Source organism: Gopherus flavomarginatus, chromosome 2 (assembly GCF_025201925.1).
Source record: "Gopherus flavomarginatus isolate rGopFla2 chromosome 2, rGopFla2.mat.asm, whole genome shotgun sequence".
Classification (NCBI taxonomy): Eukaryota; Metazoa; Chordata; order Testudines; family Testudinidae; genus Gopherus; species Gopherus flavomarginatus.
Genome location: NC_066618.1, coordinates 213,761,986 through 213,784,341, shown reverse-complemented (window position 1 = coordinate 213,784,341; position 22,356 = coordinate 213,761,986). Strand labels below are relative to the sequence as shown.

Here is a 22,356-nt window from a genome sequence, read left to right as displayed (position 1 = left end):
ACAGGATCACTTTAAGACCACATCCAAAATTTTTGCCCAAAGTATTGGGCAAAATCCTTCCATCCAAACTAACCCATATACCTTTCCACATTTTACCCAAAACTGCATGGGAACTCACAAGAGGCTATCCTACATACACTCAATGTCAGATGAGCCATAGCGTTTTACTCAGAAAGAACCAAACCCTTCTGGAAATCCCCAAGACTATTTATTTCCATAACAGAACACTCCAAGGGATGTACAGTATCAACCCAGAGACTATCTAAATGGATCTCTACCTGTATCCATCTCTATCGACTGCATAACAATGAACCCCTACCAGGGAACTGATCCCACTCCTCGTGTTTCATGGCTGCATCTATAGACTTCCTGAACAATGTCCCTCTGATAGACACATGCAGGCCTGTCACATGGGCCTCAGAGCACACTTTTGCAAAACACTATGCTATCACCCAATCCTGTAGGTCAGATACTATATTAGGCCTTACTGTGCTCTCTGCGTGAACACACACAACTCCGAAGCCCCTACCGTCCACGGTGGGGCACTGCTCTACAGTCACCTAAAGTGGAGCACCCACAGGGACACTACTCAAAGAAGAAGAGGAAGTTACTCGCCTTGTGCAGTAATGAGGGTTCTTTAAGATGTATGCCCCTCTGGGTGCTCCACTAACCACCCTATCTCCCCTCTATTTTGGAGTTCATGCCTCGAGTTCTGTGGTGGAGCAGGAACTGAACAGGTCAGGTCATGCACGTGCTACATGAGGTGCCAACAGCATCATGAGACAACTACTACGCACACTGAAAATCTCCAAACTGCAGCACAGGGATGCACCGACACCTAAAGTGGAGCACCCACCAGGGGACACATCTCGAAGAACCCTTGTTACTGCAAAAGGTGAATAACTTCCTCTTTTCCTTTTCATTCTGATGTGCCAAGGGCCTAGAGAATCTGGGCTCTCCTTTACTACATGTATCTGACTATATGCATTGCTGAGACATAAAAGCCATTCGGTGCATCTCTTCCAAAAAGAATCAAGGTGCATTCTGTAAGATCTGTGATAATCTCATCGGCCAAATGACTTGTCCTTCCACCCCAGAGATCTGCAGAGCAGCTACTTGATCATTGACTAACACCTTGATTGGATGCTATAAGATGGACTTTCAGTCTCTGCAGAGACCTCCTTTGGCAAGATAGTACTGCAGGCAATGGTCCAGTCATAATCAGACCATTTGAGTAGTTCAAAAGGGGTGTGTGTGTGTTTCCTATTTCTTATGTTCACTTTTGTATCCCTTCCTACTCCTGTTCGCTCAGTGTTGCTTCCATAAGCATCAGACTTCTGGAAGACACTAGGCTGCAGAATGGAAAATTTCTTATTCGATAATTCCCGTTCTGCTAGCAATGGGTAAAAAAAATTCCATTCTGATCCCTAGCATAGCATGATTGTAATGTCTGTGTTTTGTGTATGTGTATTTTAGCACTGAGTCTGTTTGTGCGCTATAGTTTAAGTGTAAAATGTGTATATGTAGTTAAGCTGAATACAAATATACAGGAAGACTTTTTTAAATAAAACCAGATAACTTGAAGGGTGTTTTTTGTTTATTACAAGTTAATAGCCAGCACTCAGTTGATGCCACTGCATGCAAAAGGGCAGTGGAAACCCACAAGATTCCCCTTGTGGAGTTTCTACCTCATCATTTGATTGTTATATGGAGTAGAATTCCCTACTGCCATTGTGAGGAGAGAAGCTTAAAAAAAACTGTTACATAATAGTAAATAACATGCTATCTTTTACAATAAATTCCCTGTGTGGCTTTTTTTCCCCCAGCATGGATAGAGTGAGTTTATGTATAATATACCAACCCTCTCCCCTTTACGTAGTCAGGGGATAGCTGTGCCTAGTGTATGGGGAGCAATTTGGGTCATACACTGATCTAAGTAAATGCAGATTGAGATGTTTGTTAGCCTATCATGTACTATTGCGAACATAAATTAGCAATCTGCAGAATTGTCTTAAGTGTTTGAAATGCAGTTGGGTTAAAGACTGTTTAATATGAAGGAAATCCTGAGAAGCTGAGATGTTCATGTTCATTGCGAGCATATGGATGTTCTAAAGGCAACAGCCAATCACAGTAGAAATTGTATATTTCAATTATTACACTATTGTATAGTTGTGAGTAACTGTATGGTATCACTGCCCTCAGATGATTTTTTTAGCATAATCTAGCATCTACAGGATCACCACATAGTCTTATTTAGGATATTGCATTATATCTATATATAATTTGCTGATCCTTTTATATGAAGTGATAATTCTACTCTTTGCATGTTACAGCATAGATACTGATAATTGAATTTAATTTATTCAGGAACCTCAAGCATTGTATGATGAAATAAAAATTATCCCAATCTCAAAACTTGACAGAACAATGTCTGAAAAAGTTGTTAAAAAATACATTGAAGATGAAATGGCAAGGTAAGATCTCTTTTTTGTAATAAAGAGCTTTTACTTGCTAAGACCCTACTCTCTAGGTTTTTGTATTTCTTCCAAAATCATTAAAATCACTAATATGTAGAATGTAGCTTCATTACTCCTGATAATCTCATCAGCTGCTATAGTAGGAAACAAAGATTTCTGAATTCTGAGCATAGCATGAAAATAAGAAATGGAGAGAGTGACTTTCAAAACCCTGCTTTCTAAATGGGCTTATGTTTAAACTTCAGTTATATGCTGCTAAAAATTAAGTGTACTGTTTCTTACTTACAGAAAAAAACCAATCTTGTTTCTTTGTTAGACTTCCTGATAGATTGTCAGTAACGTGGCCTGAAGGAGATGAGCTCTTACCAAATGAGATAAAGCTTGCTGGTACACCAATAGGTATGTTTCTTTCCAGGTACTGTTTTAATTTAATGTGGCTTTTTGTGTTTTTTGTTTTTGCGTGTTGCTTTTTTTTTTTTTTTTTTTTGCATTATAACTTTAAAATAAAACATCTTGGGAACAAGAACAAACAATTTTTATATTGCTTGTTTTAAAAATTAGTCACTTTTTGGTACCCTTTTATACAGGAGCATTAAGAATTGAAATCTTGAATAAGAAAGGAGAGGCAATGCAAAAACTTCCAGGTACAAGCCATGGAGGGTCAAAGAAACTCCTTGTTGAACTAAAGGTTATTTTGCACTGTAAGTACAAAACCTTGAAAGATTAACAAATTATTTCTTTGTAGACTAATAAAGCATGTTGTCTATATATAGCTAGTTTAGAATTTGATACCCCAATATAAATATAAGATAAGGACAAAATCTTGTCAGAACTGCGCAATGATTCTCCAAAACTAGGTAAGCTATATATTTTAAGGAACTGACAGATGCCATCATGCCAAATATTTAATGCCCTGATATTTTAAGTATGGCTCTTTAAATCCTCCATTATCTATGTGGACGTGATGTGGATTTCAGGTCATATGGCCTTAGAGTGTGAGAATAGTAAGGAGCAGTAAATGTTATCTTTAACCTTCTTTGTATGTGTAACTAATAAGGTAGGTATGTGGTAGGTAGGTATAGTTCACTCATGGACTTCAGGACTCATCTATTATATAATGCCCTATTGATTTATGACAGTTAAAATCCATTTAATGAATAAGTAAGAAACTGGAAGCAACTTATACAAAAAGATTAAAAAGTGTATTTGTTTAATGTTTTGCAAAAAAAATGTAGAGATCCCAATCAGGATTAGGGTCCCATTTTGCTAGGGGCTGATGGTCTCTGGCCCAAGAGTTTTTTCTTGCAGGATGTAGTGCATTGAAGGACATGCCATGAAATTTTGCAATACACGGTATCTGATTAATGTGTGTTTGAAAGTGTAACATGATACAACAATTTCAGCCTCTGTAAATCATTCTTGAGCATAGATGTGATACGATGAATGGCTTTAGCATTCTGGTGAGGAACAATTGCTGTAATGATCTAGGAAGACATTCTTTACTGGGCATGAAGAACATGGTATATGCAAGACACAAAAATGTCTGACACATGGATTTAATATCGCCATGTCTTGTAGAAGTGTGCCCTGGAAAATTTCTCCACAGCTGGAACCATAAAAATCAAGTTTTGCCTGCTTGGTTGTATGGTAAGATGCACCAAAATTTGTAAGTTATTTCATTGGATAGTAAAAAGAGCAAAATTTGTTACCAAATCTTGCCTATAGTAGAGAGTTGAACTGGTGGGATTGCATAGGTGTAAACACCACCAGTGCAATACATTCACACTAGACAGAGTTTTTCATGTTTAAAAATTGTGGTTTGGCCTCATTCCCCACTAATACTGTTTTACACAACTGCAGATATGCTACTGTCTGGGTAGGTATCCCATAGTTCTTAGCACAGCTCCCAGAGGCGCGCGCGCACTCACTCTCTCTCGGGCCTCTGGGAGCTGTGCTAAGAACTATGGGATATATATACACACTAAATATCTCTCCTCTCATACTATTTAAATATGAGTATATAGTACTATAGTAAATGAAACAAGGAATTTATACTACTGTGGTTCTCTTGGGTAATGTTGATTATTAATTTGGCTCCTGAACCACTGTTTTAAATGTCTTCTGGAATATCTCTGGGAAGCCAAGAGAACTGAGAGAGAAGGGATCAAGCTCCTATGAGTTATTTGTTACTAGCACCATTTCCAAACCATTTTCTTAAATATCGGAATCCACAATGAATACTCAACTTAAGCTCTTTGTCCAGCAATAAAGATTCTTGCTGGAACTTTTGAAGCGGTCATTGTTAAGTATTTGAAATGGCTGCAGTGAAACTGTCATGAGTGTGAGATCACTTCACTAAGGTCATCAAGCACCACTAAGGCACCCTGTCCCCAGCTGAATATTCCGTATATATTGAATTCTGTATCTGTGGATTAAATGCACCAGGCAGAGCACCGCTTGTGGGTCCAGACGTTGACCACAGACTGACTTGTCCTAGAGTTCTGGGATGAGCTGCAGTGGCTTCAGGATGAAGATGGAGACTTTCTGTAATTCTCTGCACGTTCACAATCATGCATAAATAACTAAATTGTCTGGTAACACAGTGCCCCACCTGGGCTAAGTGTTGCAACTACCATTGATCCCTGAGGCAAGAGGCTTGCCTCAAAGTGTAGATACTGAATGTTCCTCATGAGGACCATGATGACAGGACAAATTCCAGAGCACTTATTGGTTTCCAGTCTCACTGTCCGTCTCTACACCTCCAGAGCTTAAGCCTGATATCCTTTCTCAGCCATGCTGCCAGGAATTATGAGGGCTTTTACAGTGGTGGGAAAGGCCTCCATTTCTTGCTTCCATTTTAGGCCTTTCTATTAGAGACTCCTGGGGGAATTCTGCTCCTCAGAATTAAAAATTCTGCATATTTTGTCAACATAACACAATATAATCACACAAGTCTCAATTATTTTGGTAATGTATTTCAAAATAGCTGTCAGCAAGTATGCCTGTAACAATACAGACGGCAAAAAAGATTCAGGAAATGTTTTTTGGCAAATAGATTCATTACTAGGTATATTAATACAGAACTTGGAGTAATAATTCATTTAAACTGTAATACAGACACACATTTTCTGCACCCCTCAGAAGCAGTGCAAAAGCTTGGGGGAGTCACAGGTAATGAAGGAGCTCAGGGAGAGGGAAGTAATTGCTGGGAAGGAGCCTAGGTGTGAACTTAGAGGTTGGTGGGTGTGGGTGAGAGAAGTATGGAACAAGTATTTTTAGGAGGGATTATTAGGGAGCCTCCCCCATGCAAACCCTGGCTAATGCTAGCCTCCCTCATTCAGTCAGGCACATCTGCCCCTGTCTCCATGTGTCCCTGCACCCTCCCATCCACATGTGTCCCTGCACCCCCACTCCCATTCAGCCCCCACCCCAGTCTGCCTCCCCCCCTAACTTTCCTTCTGAACCCTGGTCTGTGACACCTCTACCCCCAAACAGCCCCATGTACCCTACACTTTCTGTCCCCTCATATTCCATGCCTTCTGACCTGGCCTCACGGGCAGGATACTGTGAGGAATGCAGCCTCTTTTCGTCCCTGTCCACAGCTAGGATGCTCCCACCTGGAATGGCTGCTCTCTGTTATCGTTCCCCAGAAGCCCCTGGTGGGGAAAGGTGTAACTGCAGCACTTCTCAGGAGAACATATTTTCTGCTGAGGAAAAAATAATTCTGCGTGGCACATGAATTCTACATGTATCCAGTGGTGCAGAATTCTCCCAGTAGTATATTCAGCGCTCTGTAAGCAGCATCTGCACTGATTCCTGCATTTTCTAGTTTTAGCTTAAATTTATGCTTCAATAATTTCTTCAGAGCACAGACAAGGGGTAGTCCACTGAAATGAAGTAGCATCAAGGTGGTATTTGCCAAGGCACAAGTGTGCTCCACACTGAGGGGGACAGTATGCTGAGGCAAAATGTGCTAACACAGAGGAGAGAGCACCGGGATATTGATGCAGGAGGGGCACTGACACAAGAAGTATTTTAAAGCACTGGGCAAAGATTTTGAGGTACCAGAAAGAACTGCACAAAAAAAATGTTTTGGAGCGACGAGCTGAGGAAGCATAGTGACTCTAGAGGTCTTGGAGCACTGAAACCTGGGGAACAGTCAGACAATGAATTTAGACAGAAACTGGCAACAAAAATTAGGCGGTAATAGCAATGAGTAAGTCTTAAGTTTCAATAATCAAGAGTTGGATTGCTGGCAAGGGAGATTGTCCCACTGTAATAAAGATGGGACTGGTACAGAATGTGTGAGCAGTGGTATTATATATGAGGGGCTGGGAGCATCACATGTTAAGGTTGTATGACACTTCCCAGTATAAGACCCTGATTCAGTTGCTTATAAATTTGCCAAACTTTTTAACTATTTGGACTGGAAGTTTCCAAACTAGATATCTGCCTCAGGGTGAATTGTTTTTATTTTTGACAAAATTTCAGCAAATGCAGCTCAGCCATTTCTAAGAACAAGGCTAGAGAAGAATAAATGTTGCCTCAGTTTAAAAAAAATAATCTGGCAACTTTTTTCTTTGAGAAGCACTAATGCCGCTATACAGGGACTTGAAATTTGGCAAGGTGGTAACTTTGCTGCTCCCAGGAAAATCCACCCAAATTTGGCCAAGTTATAAGCCTTTGAAAAATTTCTGTTTGCACAAACTCAGGCTTACTAGAGCTTTGCAGCTAAATTCCCTGAAGCATGCTCCAGCCCAGGGCTGTAGGAGGCAGAGCAGAACTTTCCTTGCAATTATGGCTCTGGGCCCAGGGGTGCTGTGGGCTGAACATGGGAACTAAGAGCAAGGAAACTCTATTCTCAGCAAACCCCCCTGCTGGTGCCCAATCAGCATGGAAGAGGAAGCTGCCTGATTCGAATGCATTGGGGAATAGAGCTGGCTGAAGATGCAGGAAACTGGGACTGGAGGCTGGCAGGGGATTGGGGAGAGCGGAACTGTGAGTGTGAACTCTGAAGGGAAACGGGGTGGGGTGGGACAGAGACTGAGATTGAATCAGGAACTGGGGGGACATTGGGACAAGGAACTGGGGGGTGGGCGGTGTTGATGCACTGAGATTAGATGAGGATTCTGTGAGGGAGACTGGAATGGGGAGACATTGGGCATGGGGAACTTGGGCAAGGGAAAGGAGGATGAGTGGAAGCCAGAGTGAGGGGAGAGAAATTGGATGAGGAGCTGGGAAGCGGGAAACGGGGGCTGGCTGGGCAAGGAGAATGAAACTGGAATGGGAAGTGGAGTCTGGGAATGGAGTAGAGGAGGACTGGGGCAGGGACAGTTGGGAGGATATGGCGCAGAAAGGAGCCAAGTTTGGGGGAGAATGGATGGAAGAGTCTGTGCTCTCTAGAGCATGGTCTTTCCAAGGCCTGTAATTGAACCCAAAGTGCCGAGTCTTTCAATTCTTCTGCTGTTAACATGTGTCTGAAACCCACTGGCAAAATTGTCTCTTACCCCCTCTAGTGCTGGTTCATATACAGGATGACTACCTAGTACTGCTCTCAATAACAGAAGTAGCAGAGGTCTGTGCAGTGAATCTGTGGGTTCCAACTGTGCTAATATCCCACCTGTCTGTCTGTGTGATGCCACATGTTGGAATTTAGTTTTTTTTCCAATTTTGCTTTTTTTTTTTTTTAACCTACGAAATAACACACAAAGTACATTAAATGAACATTATTAGGGTTGCAAAATCAAGCACTGAAAAATTAGGAAATGTCTGTACAATATTATTTTGGCTTTCTTGTGAGTATGCTTGATGATGTAGTCTTTCATCACATGATCACATATTGTTTTTCCCACAGAACCATTGCCTCATTCAGTGAACAGGATGAATCAGAGTTGTGTAGTAAAGGAGGCTGTTGTCTATAAGACTTTGTCATGGTCTAGTTGGGGCTCAGAGGGTGGAGGAGAGGTCTTCTGGACCAGTGAGGGATTGTGTTACTGTCTGCCCTGTAACCCTAAATGCCTAAGAATGCTTTGCTTCTGTAGCTGCGAACCTGGGTTGCTCACAACCAGTCTATCAGCATTCAGGTCACACCCTGAGCATCTGTATATAGCTGCAACCCTGATCCAGCAGGTCCGACCCCAGCAGCCGGCCAGCAGCAAACCAGTCGCACTGTGGCTTGCACCAACCTTGGTTATAATCAGCAAGATGACCCCAGCGCATTCTGCAAAATCACATGCCCTGAAGTTTCCAGCCCTCTCCTGGGCAGCTCAGAGAAAAAAGTGTTGCTCTTTTATAAAGATAAAACCACATCACAGCTTATTAACTTAAGTGGGGGTAAATATACCCTTCTCCTTAAACACAGCACTGAGTTGCTTTATAGTAAAATAAAACAAATTTATTAACAATAGGACCTAGGTTAAGTGATATTAAGTAAAAGAAATAAAATTATAGAAAGTTTTACAAGCAAATAAAAGTGAAAACACGTGTCTAGAATTCTCTTTCTATGTAGTTTTATTACTTGTAGCCCATTGGCCTTGTGTAAAACAGACGTGTACACACATATATGTGCACACATGTACACACAGACACTAGATTTTAAGGCCTGGATTCAACTCTTGTCTCTCTTGTGAATATGTTATTTCTATCAGTGATGGACACTATGTGTCTCTTCTACCCAGAAGAAGTACATATGCTCCATATGTTGCTCCTTTTCAAAAAGGATCCATTAGGGCTTTGTTGGCCGTCGAGAGTGAGAAAACTGCTCCACTGGACCAGACTACCACTGAGCACCCTGATAAGATGTCAGTCCACTCTCGTCTCTAGAGCTAGTTAGCATTGAGGAGGTTCCATTCTTCCATCGCAAAGTTGTCCAAACCTCCTCATGTTTTCAGCTCAAGAAAGAGAAGACTGAATGAACTCTGTGTGACTAGAGATATAAATCTCCCTGTCCAGCCCTGAGCAGATCCAGCCTAGGAGGTAGTTCAAAGCCCAGATGAGATCCTGCTGATGGCTTGGCATTGGTCACTGTTTGGCCTCAGTACAGACTTTGGAAGCAGACTCCCAGCAACTGAGGGTTAAAGCATCAGGCAGAGAAACAGCTGACACCAAAGTAATTGAAACTGAAGCCAGCTGTGTGGACAGCTCTTCAGACCTCCCCACACCAACACTAAAAGCCCCAGTACAGAGAGATCATGGTTAGACCAAGATTCTGTTGACAGCCGTGAAAGCCACAGTAGTGAAAGCTGCAGCACTGGGTCCCTCCGCACCATGCTTTATAATACTGGCTAACTTTCCTGAGCCAGAGATTTTGCAACCACAGTTTCTCTTTGTGGTATTCATGCGGTTCATGGTACAGGGTGATCTGGCAGGGGCCATCTAAAGTGACACCCTCTCAGAGGGACTCTAAAAAGTTGGACCTCTTTGATCAAGAGTCATATTCCTCAACCAGTCTACAAATGTGCATTAGAAATTACCAAGTGCTGCTGGCTAAAGATGATTTCCTGAATTGGGAACGTACACCCCAGTTCAGTGAGAGACTTCCACAGGCGTACAGAGAGGAGGATAAATCCCTTGTGCAGGAGGGACAGGTGGTCTCAGAGACCTCACTACAAGCTGCTATCAACACCTCATTTGCAGCAATCCCATAGTATAGCTACAACAGTAACAATGTGCAGAGCCTCCAGTATTCCTAAGAACTGCAGTCTGAAAGAGGTTCAAACAACCATTGAGGACCTCCTCTTCATGGGCAGTAACCTCTTTACAAGCAACATCACCAAAGCCTTTCAGCCATTAAAGGATTTGAGGTTGAGTTTACACTGCCTGGAGGTGTACTCTGCAGCTTCCAGAAGGAAACAGTTCAAATCTCAGCTGTCACAGACAAGCGTCCTCATACTACTGCAGTCAGCTGAGAGAGTCTGAACCTTTGAGGAAAGCAGAGGGTCCTAAGGAAGAGTCACTCTGTGCCTTCCTCTTCCACCACACACAGTCTATCAATGTCACAGCAGCAGGTTTGACAGAGATTGAGAGCCTTGCAGAACCAGTGGTTCATATCCCTCCCTTACACCTCCTCCCCTTTTTTAAACATTTAATCTTGTTTCAGGAGATAGGGATCTCAGACCATTGGGTCCTGAAGATTATGGACAAAAGGTACTCCAATCCGGGTCCAATCCCTTCCTACTGCTTCCTCCCCTTTTGGGACTCCTGTTTATGATATATTTCTCAGTAAGTGGATTCCTTCAGAGAACTCAGAGTAGGGAAGGAAGTGCCTGTGGAATTCTACGGCTGGGGATTTTAATTCTCATTTTCTGGTCCCAAAGAAGAAAAGGGGTTGATGCCCCACCATAGAACTCCAGCAGCTCGACATAGTCAGCCATCAATTCAAGTTCAAGATGAGTCTATCATCCACAATTCCTACTGTAGATTCTCACGATTGGTTTGTGACTCTTGACTTGCAGTATGAAAGTAGGTGTTTTATAGTTCACCCTGCCCACAAGAAATAACTCAGGTTTCTTATAGGAAAATCTCATTACCATACCTCCACAGCCCCATGGGTCTTTAAATGCCTGGCAGTTGTAGCGGCATTCCTGAGAAGGCAAGAGATTCATGTTACGTGTACCTCAGTGGCTGGCTTGCCTCACCCGGTGAAAATCTCAGTGCAAGTAATTCTGGATTTGATCTTGTTGCTGTACTAAGCCTCATATTCAATGACGCAAAGTCCATGCTCACTCCTACTCAGCATAGAGTTTATAGGGGCAGTATTGAACTTCCAAACAGCAAAAGCCTGTCTGCCACAAGACAGATGTCCCCCGTTTCTGCATCTTGTCAAGCAGCTTCAGTCTCACACAAGTCTCACACCAGTCAGAACCTGCCTAAAACTCATGGGTTGCATGACCTCCTGCACCTGTGTGATGCAAATTGCCAGGCTTGACCTGTGCTCCATGCAAGGATGGTTGAGATGCGTGTAGCTACCCCGCAGAAACCACATAGATATGTTGGTCACGAATCCCCAGGTTCTCTTCCTCATTAGATTGATGGAAGGATCGTCTACATGTTTGCAGCCCTTTTCACATCTCTTCAACATAGTACTAGTGATGCACATTCATGGTAGGATTGGGAGCTTATCTGGAGTACCTTCAGACCCAAGACTGTGGTCCCATCAGGAGTTCAATCTTCACATAAACATCCTGGAATTGAAAGCCATTTGGATGTCATGCATAGCTTTTTCCTGGCACTTTGAGGTGCCACAGTATAGGTGCTCATGGACAACTCCATGACAATGTACTTATCAGGAAACAGAGAGGCGCTCACTTGTTACTGCTGTGCCCAAAGGTGATCTGCTTTTGGGAATGAGTACATCGGCAACCGTGTTACCCCAGTGGACCTTCATTTACACAGTCTACAAAACACACTAACAGACCATCTCTGTTGTCAATACTGGGATAACCATGAATAGTCATTCAAGAGCTTCTGTGACAGGGTCCCCAGGGTACAACCTAGACTGTAAGACCACTGAGCCCTTTGTTCCACCAGTGTGGGGTATCCCTCTCACACCGATGCTGTGTCAAGCCACAAACCTCTGGTGTGTACGGCACTTACACAGACATCCACGGGCAGGGACTCACCCAGCTGAGTTACATGAGTGATCTCCCAGGCACTCATGAACCATCAATAGCTAATTCCCTCCCCAGTCCCGCATCTCCAAACTGTGACACTGGCCCGTACAAGACAGTATGTTCATTACCCAGTCTACCCCTCCCTTGGTGAGAAGAGGACACACGCACTAGCCTTTGTAAACTGAGCTGAGATTTCCTCAGCACTTCAACCAAAACACAGTGTTTTAGGTAAAATATAAAACAATTATTAACTACAGAAAGATAAAGTGATTATAAGTAGCAAGTGCAGAGATCAAATTGGTTACCTAAGAAATCAAAATAAATGCAGTCTTGAGTTCTGCAAACTAAACAGGATTTGAATCAAGCAGTGTCTCACCCAGACAGAGGTATAAATAGGTCACAGCAATGTGCCGCCTGGAACTGCCTTGCAGCCTGGGACCACCCTGTCCTAGTTCGAAGTCTTTGTCCTCCAGATGTTCCTCCAGGTGTTGGATTGGGGCGAGGGCATAGAAGAGGCTGAGTGATGATGTCACTTCCCCTCTTTTAGAGTTTCTTCCAGCTTGCTGGGGAGATCTTTTTACATGGAGATCAGGCAGTCTCCATTGGTCAAGTAGTGTCCATTTCGACATGTTCTCTCTCAGAGAGCCTTTGGAAGAGTGAATTCCCTTTAATGGGTGATCAGCATGTCCGGCTGCTCCATTGTTGTACCTAAAAGGCTGGTTGTGGATGTTCTCAACCTCACAACATATTTCAGTAATATATACAGCAGTACCTCACATATAATGATAGCACATACAATCCAACAGGATATTAGTGTTCAACAGATCAAGACTTTTAAAAAATGCTATCTCATAAGGTATACTTTGTACAAAACATATATTTGACAGTGGTGAATATGGGGGTTCCAGGGTGCTGCTTTGAGGTACAGAGTGACAATTCCATTCTTTCACAGGTGAGGGCACTCAAATTTAGAACTGTTTGTATTTGACCTGAACAACAAAAGCTGCAGATTCTGCTCTGGAGAGAGAACCAGTCCTGGCTATGCGGGACAGCAGTGGAGAGGAGGAGTAGTGCTGGCTGGCCCACTGCCCTTCAGGGTTTAGCCCTGCAACCTCTGTCAGGATATGACTGCTGTGCACCAGGGTGCAACACTACTCTGGTTTGGTCAGGCTCCATAATGATGGAGGGGCCGAGGGGCCAAACTTGAATGGGCAATTGGGGTGGCTAAAGCTGCAGCTCTTTACCATTGCCTATGGGAGGGCCCAATGCAGGTGACTTGGTGCCCCTGCCAGTGGTATATACAAATGTGTAACGTGTGTAAGGCTGTGGGTGCCACTGTACCTTCCAATTCCTTTGATACTATGAGAGTCCTCAAAAAAAAAAAAAAAAAAATCAGACAGGTCTTAGCTCTGATGATGATGATATCTCCAGCCTGGCTCAGGGAGTTTTGGTATTCCAACCTCATGAATCTATCAGCATGAACCTGATCACTCTCCCAGTACACCAAAATGTGATCACGTAATTGGAGGGACAAGTCCTATCTCCAGATCTAATATCGCTCCATTTCATAATCTGGATGTTGGCTGTCTGATTTAGGTTGACAGTGGATTATGTTCTTTTATCAGTTCAAAACATCTGGAAACCAAGCATCACAGAACAAAGGGAACTAGCCTTCGTAGTATTCTTTATGAAGGCACATAGGACTCCTTGATAAAGTATCCTCAGATGTCCAGATTAATCAGAAAGGCCAGACTAGAAAAAACATTACCTCCAAAACACAAAGAGTTAATACCTCTTTGTACAAGATTCACATTGCAGTTCTCATGAGAAAAAGGCTATTCTTGTAATGCCGGAAACATTTTGCTTCAGAAAATAAATCTACCATTGCTTTTTTCCAAACATTTTTCCAAGCATTCTTTCTGGGAAAATAAAGTTATGGCATAAGTGAACATCCCTAGAGTTTTAGAGTCTGTTAAAAGCACGTGGAGTATACACTACACACTTGCTGTATTCATCCAGAATACCAGGGCCTCAAAGGCAAGATGTTAAAATCTGGCATCAATTGTTATGGTAGGCAACAGGGAAATATTCTCAGAGGGAATCAAGGTTCCTTCTACAAGATCTGTAGTGGCTTTGTGGACAGAAAATATCTGAGACTCATCTGAGGAATTTTAACAAGTAGATTTCCATTTCTCTGCAGAAGCACCCTGTCTAAGGAAGATGCTACAGGGTTAGTTCTCAGATCATTTTCTCAAATAACACGTCTTTTACTGTATAGAGGGGAGCTTTTATTTCTGCCTATTCTGCTCTAATGATAATTAAAATTCTGCTGTATCCTTCTCTCCCTATTTTTGTGATTCACTGCTCACTACTTTCTATTTATTATGACTGGGGAGAGAAGTTGTGCAGCAGAATGAGAAATGTCATATCTGATAATTTTCTTTCAGTTTTTAGCATCTCTCGCCTTTCAAATCTGCCTGGAATACAATTTGTAATAACTTGGGAATTTTTCTCTTAAAAGAGACTTAAATATAGATTTACCTTAAGGTTGGATAATATATTCTCAAGTCTTAATGCTAATTACAGTTTATTGGAAAGTTCAAGTAGCTTTTGGAAAATCTCTTCTGGTGGTCTGAGGGGAAAGATGAGGGTAGAAACAGAGGTTAGCTTCAGAGTTCAAGCTACAGTTATGTACCACATCTGAATTCCACAGGTGAGAGGCATTATCCATTTGTTACAAATGAGGAAAGAAGCTGCTGCTAGAAGATTATCAGTCACGAAACTTTTCAGTCTCCCATCATAGACCAAATGTTACCAGTTTGAGGTTTTTAACACAGTCCTGGTTTTGGAGACCAGCATTTTTCCATTCAGACTTCCTTTTTGCTACAGCAGCTGCATGTATTGCCTCTCCCTGGATCACCTTCTCCTTTGCCTAGGATAGATAGTGTATCTGCACAGTATCATTAGTCACATTGTACATATGGGGAACTAGATGTAGAGAGGTGAAGTGATTTGTCAAAAGTGCTTTCTTTCAGGGGTTAATCTTGCACTACAACTAAATGATCAAATTTAGGCTAGCAATAGCTGGTGATATTTTTCAACAGGATGTTCTGAATTTATTTGAGAACATTTCTCAGTGTTGGTGACCAAAAAAAAAAAAAAAAAAATTTTATTTTTCTACACTATCTCCCAAGATTAATTACTAGTAAAATTTATTTAACTCACTGTTTTAAAAATTGTGTACAAGAACAAGTAAAAACTTAGGACAAAGCCATCTTTGGCAGCCATTTCAAAACATGCATGTAGTTTAGTGCAAAAACATGTGAATAAAGAATATAATTGTACTGTGTAAGAATTTGAAATATCCACATTAAATTGCTATCTAATTTCAGACAGGATGAATGAAATAATGGCATGTTGTAATGAGATGGTTTTATTTCTTCCCATGAGCCCTTCTCCTCCCCTGCTTCTTCCTTGATTAATTCTTTTTGTTTGATTTTTATTGCTTAGTTTTGCTACATCTATACTATGTATTTACCAAGTCATAAATTCCTTGATTTTTGAATAAAAATAAATTCAAGTCCCCTGAGATGAAGGTGTGAATGAGTGATACATGACCAAAATTTACACTGGTATGTATGTATTGGATACTAAGTTAGAAGATGTAAAACTTTAGTAATTAAAAATAAATTATATATATATATATATATATATATAATATATATTTTTTTTTTGGATGTGCCCTTTTGCTGCGGTCAAGATTTTATAGAATAAGAGGAGACAACGTGGGAGAAGGGAGGATAAATATTTTTGTACTGTGTCTTTTAATTGGTTTTAGTTTTTTCTACCCAATTGCTCCTATTTTAATCTATTTAATAGTAATCACTAGTGAAAGTGGCTTATAAAGCACAGTTGTTTATAAAGCACTACTGAGTATGTAGACTAGAAGTGCCTCCGTGTGGGGCACAGCATAACTAGAGGGACATAAAAGTGGGCTTCCACAGCAAATGTGTGCTTCCAGTGGCAACAGTTTGGCAGTGAGAGAGTTAGGTTCTTTAGTAAACTTTACCTGCGATCAATGTGATAAGTTGATTAATTGAATTCAAACTCGTCTCTTTTTTTAAAATTTAAAAATATGGTGTCTGGGTATTTGTAATAGGTTTAATTGGTTCCTAGGAAAATAAATGTGATACCAAATTAAATTTATGTAGCTGAATGATCCCTTTTTCTGTTCAAGCTCCTGTTGGGAATAAGGAAATCATTTCTCACATTAGTCAACATGGGGGTAAATGGCCTTACTGGTTTAAAAAAATGGGTGAGTTTGTCTTTAAAATATTGCCTTCAATTTATCTATATTTTGGAAATTTTTCTTTTTAACTTTATTTTTATCTGACCCTATCCAGAAAATATTCACAAACTTGGGAGCTACACACTGAAACTGCAAGTCGTGTTGAATGAAAGTAATGCAGACACTTATGCAGGAAGACCTCTACCATCTAAAATGTTTAAATTTAATATTGTAGGTAAGGAAAATTCAAACTATTCCAATTTTCTTCAGTTAGATCCTTCAGAAATGCTCAGTTCTTTCTTTTGACTCACTATTTTAAATGTGTGCTGAGTTCAGCTTCAAAATAAATTCAATTTTGGTTAAGAAGTGTAGGGATGATACCTTCAGCAAAGACAAAGTGGTGTTTGAAGGCCAAGGTGTAGATTCACAAAGGAACTTAGGCACCTAACTGCCACTGGAGGTACCTGAATTCCAGAATCTGGCCCCACTGGGATTCACAGAACCCTGTAAACCCCTAAATTTGTTCAATACCTAAATTTTTGCAGTTAAAGTTCCCTAGATACCTAAGTTTCTGCCTCTGACGTGCACTCCAGCCCTCCGCCAGGCATCTGGATGCCTGATCCCAGAGCGATTCACAAAATTGGGAAGATAGGCATTCTTCCATCTGACTTGCCTGTGGGGCCTGATCTAGTAACCATGATCAGAGTCTGCTTACTGAATCAAGCCCTTGCAGGCGAGCTTATGCTAACGGGCTGTGGAGAGGAGGACCTCCCTCATAACTTTTAGCCCAGTAGTTAGGGTACTCACCTGAGATGTGAGAGATCTCTTGTTCAAGTTCCTCGTCTACCTGAAGAGGAAAAGAGATTTGAACTGGGATCTTCCACCTCTCAGGTGAGTACCCTAGCCACTGGGCTATTCTTGTGTGGGGGGCTCCTTCAGTCTCTCTGATTGAAGTTCTAGTTTGGATAAATAATGAATAATCGGTGCAGAGGGACTGGATCCTGGGTCTCGCATCTCCCAAGTGAGTGCTCTAAACACTAAGCTTTAGAGTCATTTTCATGCTTGCTTGCTCACTTTCCCTCCTCCTCTAGCTCTAGCCCAGTAACTTTCATTATTTGTTCACAGTGGAACAGCTTCAACAGAAGAGATTGAGGGAGCTCCACATCAGAATATCTCATAGCACAGTGGCTAGGATACTCACCTGAGAGTTGGCAGATCTCTGTTCAAATCCCTTCTCCCTCTCAGATAGAGGGGGGACTTGAACCTGGGTCTCCCACATCCCACGTAAGTAACCCAGTCACTGGGCTAAAAGTTATGAGGGTGGTGCCTCCTAGACCCCCTGGCTTCTTGCCGCAGTGCCAGAGGCACCTAATGCCAAGAGAAGGTCTGCATCTGAGAATCCTGTGCAGAGGGAAGTGCCTTTCTGGAGCCCAGACGTGGGCTCCTATCTCTGAGATAAGGGCAAGGCTTCACATACACCCTCTCTTTGGCATCTCCCATTGGCTAGTTTAAGGGGGAACTGCCTAGCATGCTGACCTTTGTGAATCCCATTCTGAGGTGCCTCTCTCTCCCCATTCATTATATAGGAAGCGTAGATACCAAACTCAGGCTGTGTGAATCCCAGTGATTTTCTAGGTGTCTAAAAGTTAGGTGTGGTAATGCTCTGATTCACCATGACTAAGTTTCTTCATGAATCTAGCCAGGTATCAAGTGGTTAGAGCAGAAAAGAGCTTGATGCCTGGCAATCCACCATCTATGACAAATCAGATGGTTGCTTTGTGTCTTAGTCAGCCTTACAAAAAAAAAAGTAGGATTTTTATGGAAGCTAAAAGCTACCCTTGAACTGAACTTCCCCAAAATATTTATAACAGTAAAAACAGAATTTTTCTCCTTAGTAGATTTTAACCTAGGGTACTCACTCTATTAGATTTGGGAATTTTCATAATTTAACTTTGCTGACAAATCCTACTCTTTTATAAAACTTGGAAAAATTGGCTGACTTTACAATACAAAGTATATATGATATAGAGATTGACTAATAAATCCAAATATGAGTTCTTACAACCTAAAATATTTCAGTGTATATTTACAGTCTCATTCATCTATAATTTTACTGTTATATTACAAGAAAAATCTTACAGAATATCAAATACATCAGTACGTATTCAGTGTATAGATAACTTTGTGTAACCATTTGGAAGATACAGTTACCTTTGAATATAGTAAAGCAAACTACCAGAAAGAAAACAGGATTTTCCACTACACTTGATGTTAAGTAATTCATTATTTGTCCCTTCAATATAGTCTGATACGTTTATATTTGATCTAAAACCAGTATATGGTGGGTCATGTGTTTCAAAGAGAACTGATTCTGATTTTAGTAACAATGTGGAGCACATCTAAGATGCACACTCTGCTATGGTTGTATCATGTACTTCAGCCACAACATTACTGGCTTTTTATTGAGAGGATAATAGAAATGAAACTACTTCAAACCTGCCAGTTTAATTTTCTTTTCTGATGTCAAATGAAGCTGTGAACTTTTAACTACTATTTGAAAATTGTTTTGCAGCCTTTTTCTGAAGCAATTTAATTCCATGCCATTAAGCAGCCTTTATTTATCCTTCTTAAGTAGTTGTACATGTGTATGGAAAACTATATACTACTCATACCTTGATGTCTTGTCATAACATGTTGCCTTTAGTGACTACAGTGATGCTTTAATTTGCTGCATAGTATTATTTGTATTCTTTATATGCGAAGGAATCTAGGGGTTTAATACTACTTTCTATATTGTATTGTTGTGCACCTTAATTACAGGATTTCAGAAAGAACATGTAATTATTCAACTTAAAAATGTTCTTTCCTCTTAATTCCTTTTAATTTGTGATTAAATATTTACAGTTGGGACCTCAACTCAGACGCATGGGCTCCCTGCCTGATTTCAATAGTCAGCCAAACAGTCCAATCCATGACCCGAGATATTTTTAGTGGTAACTGGGCCTTACCTGCCCTGTCTCTTTTTTTTTTTTTTTTTTTTTTTTGTTTACTGGTCTACCTTACAGTAAGTAAGCAAGGTGTCCCCATCTAGTGGGCAAAATGTGCTTACTTAGAAAGTGGTAGGGTTTTTCTTTCCTGCTTTGCAGCTCATATTCTCAGGTTCCAAGACACAGCGTATTACCAGCATCCTTCCTAGCTATTGCATTTTTCAGCAATTCACAATCCAGAGAAAACCATGTCAGAATACTACAAATATAAATGTTTTGGGCTTAAAAAATGACATTACCTCAAGGGGGAAAAGATAGAAATCCTAGGCAATCTCTGTTTCTAGGAGATCAAGAAAAAATTGCTGTTTCATGGGCCTCTCATCATCTCTCCAAATGATGATAGCCCTTCAAAGCACACCAAGTGACTGAAGGGTTTTGAGTCATAGTTTAAGTCTAGAAGGGACCACCAAATCATCTGGTTTGACCTCCACTATGTATGATCATCTTCCTTCTCCTGTAGTATCTTTTAGGAAGGCAAAAGTATTTTCCTTTCAGGAAGAAGAGAATTCACAAGAAATGTTTGGCATTGTGTGTGTGTGTGTAAATTAGTTATTAAAGCGTATGTCTGAAGTTTGCCAAGATCTCTCCCTCAAAATCCAAAGAAAAAACAGAATCACTTTTTCCTAAAGAAAATACAGGACAAAGTTATTCCTATTCATCAGAGCAAAGAAAGAACTTACAGCAGGCAAAAAACACTGGATTCAAAAAACATTCCCTTCCCCAAGTAACTTTCTAACCTGTATGAGATCCCTCAGGATATCCTCCAACAACAGAAAGTGTTTTCCTATAATGGGTTTTGCTGTAAATAAAGTGTTAGAATATCTTCCATTCTTTTAGAAATAAACCTATATCCTAACAACCCCCCTGAAAAGAAAAATGACAGTATTCCATAAAAAGGATGTATCATAACATATCTGCTGCGGATCCCCAAGGTACAAGAAAAAAGAAAATTTTAAGTTGCTTAACTTAATTGTCTGTGCTACTGATTTCCTGAATGATGGAGATGCTGCTAACTCTATTTTAGCATATGGTGAAAAATGGTGTATGCATTAAAAACTGTGGGCAGGAGACTTGGTTGTTATCTGAACAAAAATTTGTGGCTCTGCCCTCTTTGGGGAGCAGCGATATGTGACGTTCCAAGAAATCATTGTTAGCATTCTTCCTGATAAACAGCAAAGTTGGGTCAAAACACCAGCAGTTTTCCGAACTAGAATTTTCTTGGAAAAGATCAAGTAGATTTTGTTTTTAAGTCTGGATACAGTAGAAGCAGTTCCAGCAAGTACTCAGCTCAACAATGTAAAGAGAGGGTAATCTTTATTCTCCCTCATCCCTTTTTAGGTTTGTCATTTTCTTGCTACATCACATGTAAAATGAGTTACTAAACTGTCTGAGACAGGGACCTTGCCTTTGCAGAAAAGCGAAGTACCTAGCACACTTCTGGGCACTGTAAAGAATAATAGGTTGGCGGCTACAAAGCATAGTATTCAGAAGCATCAGGGTGTCACCCGTATGAGCTCAGCTGCACTGCTTAACGACACCAGGAGCTCAGGCTCAGAGGCACCATACCGCCCCCTAAGGAGAAAGACAAACATTGCACTACCTCCCAATGAGCGGAACCAAGTAAAGTATTGATACTGGGGGCAGCAAAGCTCCCATCTATAGAGCGCTCCACACATGCACAAGTGTTGGTACTGACAACTTACCACTGACACTCACCTGTAGTACCGAGTGAGCCAATAGTACTGCAATAGTTCCAGTACCCTAGGGCATCACAGTCACGGAAGAACCCCAATCAGCACACAGTACAGGGGCCCAGGTAATGAACAGATCATGGCAGTCAGAATTGCCCTCAGCTCAGGGCCATGTATTACCAATACCCAGTGCTACTCTTACCCAGTGATGATTCTGACAGTGAGCAGAAGAATGTCATTTCCTTGGCCTCTCACCATGACCTGTTGTCACAGTACAGAGGACCTAGCCTCGTTGGGCACCCCCACCACCCAGGCCCTTCCCTCCCCATTGGCCATATTGGGATCCTTGGGCAATGTACAGATCCCACATCTTGTGGCATACAGTGTCTCTCAGAGAGAGTCTGCCAGATCGTCTCCTACAGCTTCACTGTCCTGAGCCCTTGAACCAGAGGAGGAAACTTTTGAAGAACAGGAGGAAAGGCTCGAAGGGGAAGCTACCTCTCTGTTGAAACAGACCTTTAATGCCCCACAGCTGAGCAGATTGTTACCGGTACCAGTGAAAATTCGGATTCAAATTTGCTCAATACACAGCAGTTTATTGGAGAGAGAATTACACAAGCAGTAAAAGGTTACATAATACATCTTCCTAATAAGCCTCAATTCCGCAAGCATAAACCTTCAGTAACTATGTTGGCCATACACCGTATCCTGATTGGCAAACAAAGCAGGTATAGCTGCCAATCCTAAATGGAGACTTCTCTTTTTACTTGGTCTGTCAAATGTCCTCCGAAGCAGGGTCTTTTGAACTGGAGGGCCTCAGGGTAATCAAGTCCTACAAAAGTCTCTCATAGCAATGTATTGGCTACCCTGAGACCCTCTGTCTTACAACATCATGGATCTCTTCAGATATTAATTGAGGAGCTAACTAAGTAACTAATGATGTTCTTAGCATTTATACCCTCAGTTCTCAAAGGAGTCACATTTCCTTGAAATATGCCCATTGGGTGTTCCATTACTGATTTTTTTCTAATTAATATTTTAGAAGGGACTGCAAAACAGACAGAGACCAAAGATCCGTTGACATTTTCCCTCTCAATCGCTCACATGAGCTCTCAGTGTGATGCCATCCAAAAGGTTCATTTTGAACCAAGTTTACTGATCGCATGTTTTTGCATTTTCTTTACTTGGTGCGTTGGTCACTGACTGATATGATCAAAGTTCCAAGTTGAAACACACACACAC

At 41.3% G+C, this 22,356-nt stretch overlaps 1 protein-coding gene across 4 annotated transcripts in view; it reads left to right on the top strand.

Annotated features, from left to right (window-relative positions):
* The window catches only part of SMCHD1 (structural maintenance of chromosomes flexible hinge domain containing 1), a 183,386-nt gene that overhangs the window by 47,162 nt on the left and 113,868 nt on the right, over positions 1–22,356 (top strand). For all 4 annotated transcript variants that reach the window (XM_050939184.1, XM_050939183.1, XM_050939185.1 and 1 more), the window contains exons 15-19: positions 2,368–2,474; positions 2,794–2,876; positions 3,065–3,178; positions 16,326–16,403; positions 16,492–16,611. In XM_050939184.1, coding sequence (XP_050795141.1) covers positions 2,368–2,474; positions 2,794–2,876; positions 3,065–3,178; positions 16,326–16,403; positions 16,492–16,611 — 502 coding nt within the window. The remainder of the gene's footprint in view (positions 1–2,367; positions 2,475–2,793; positions 2,877–3,064; positions 3,179–16,325; positions 16,404–16,491; positions 16,612–22,356) is intronic.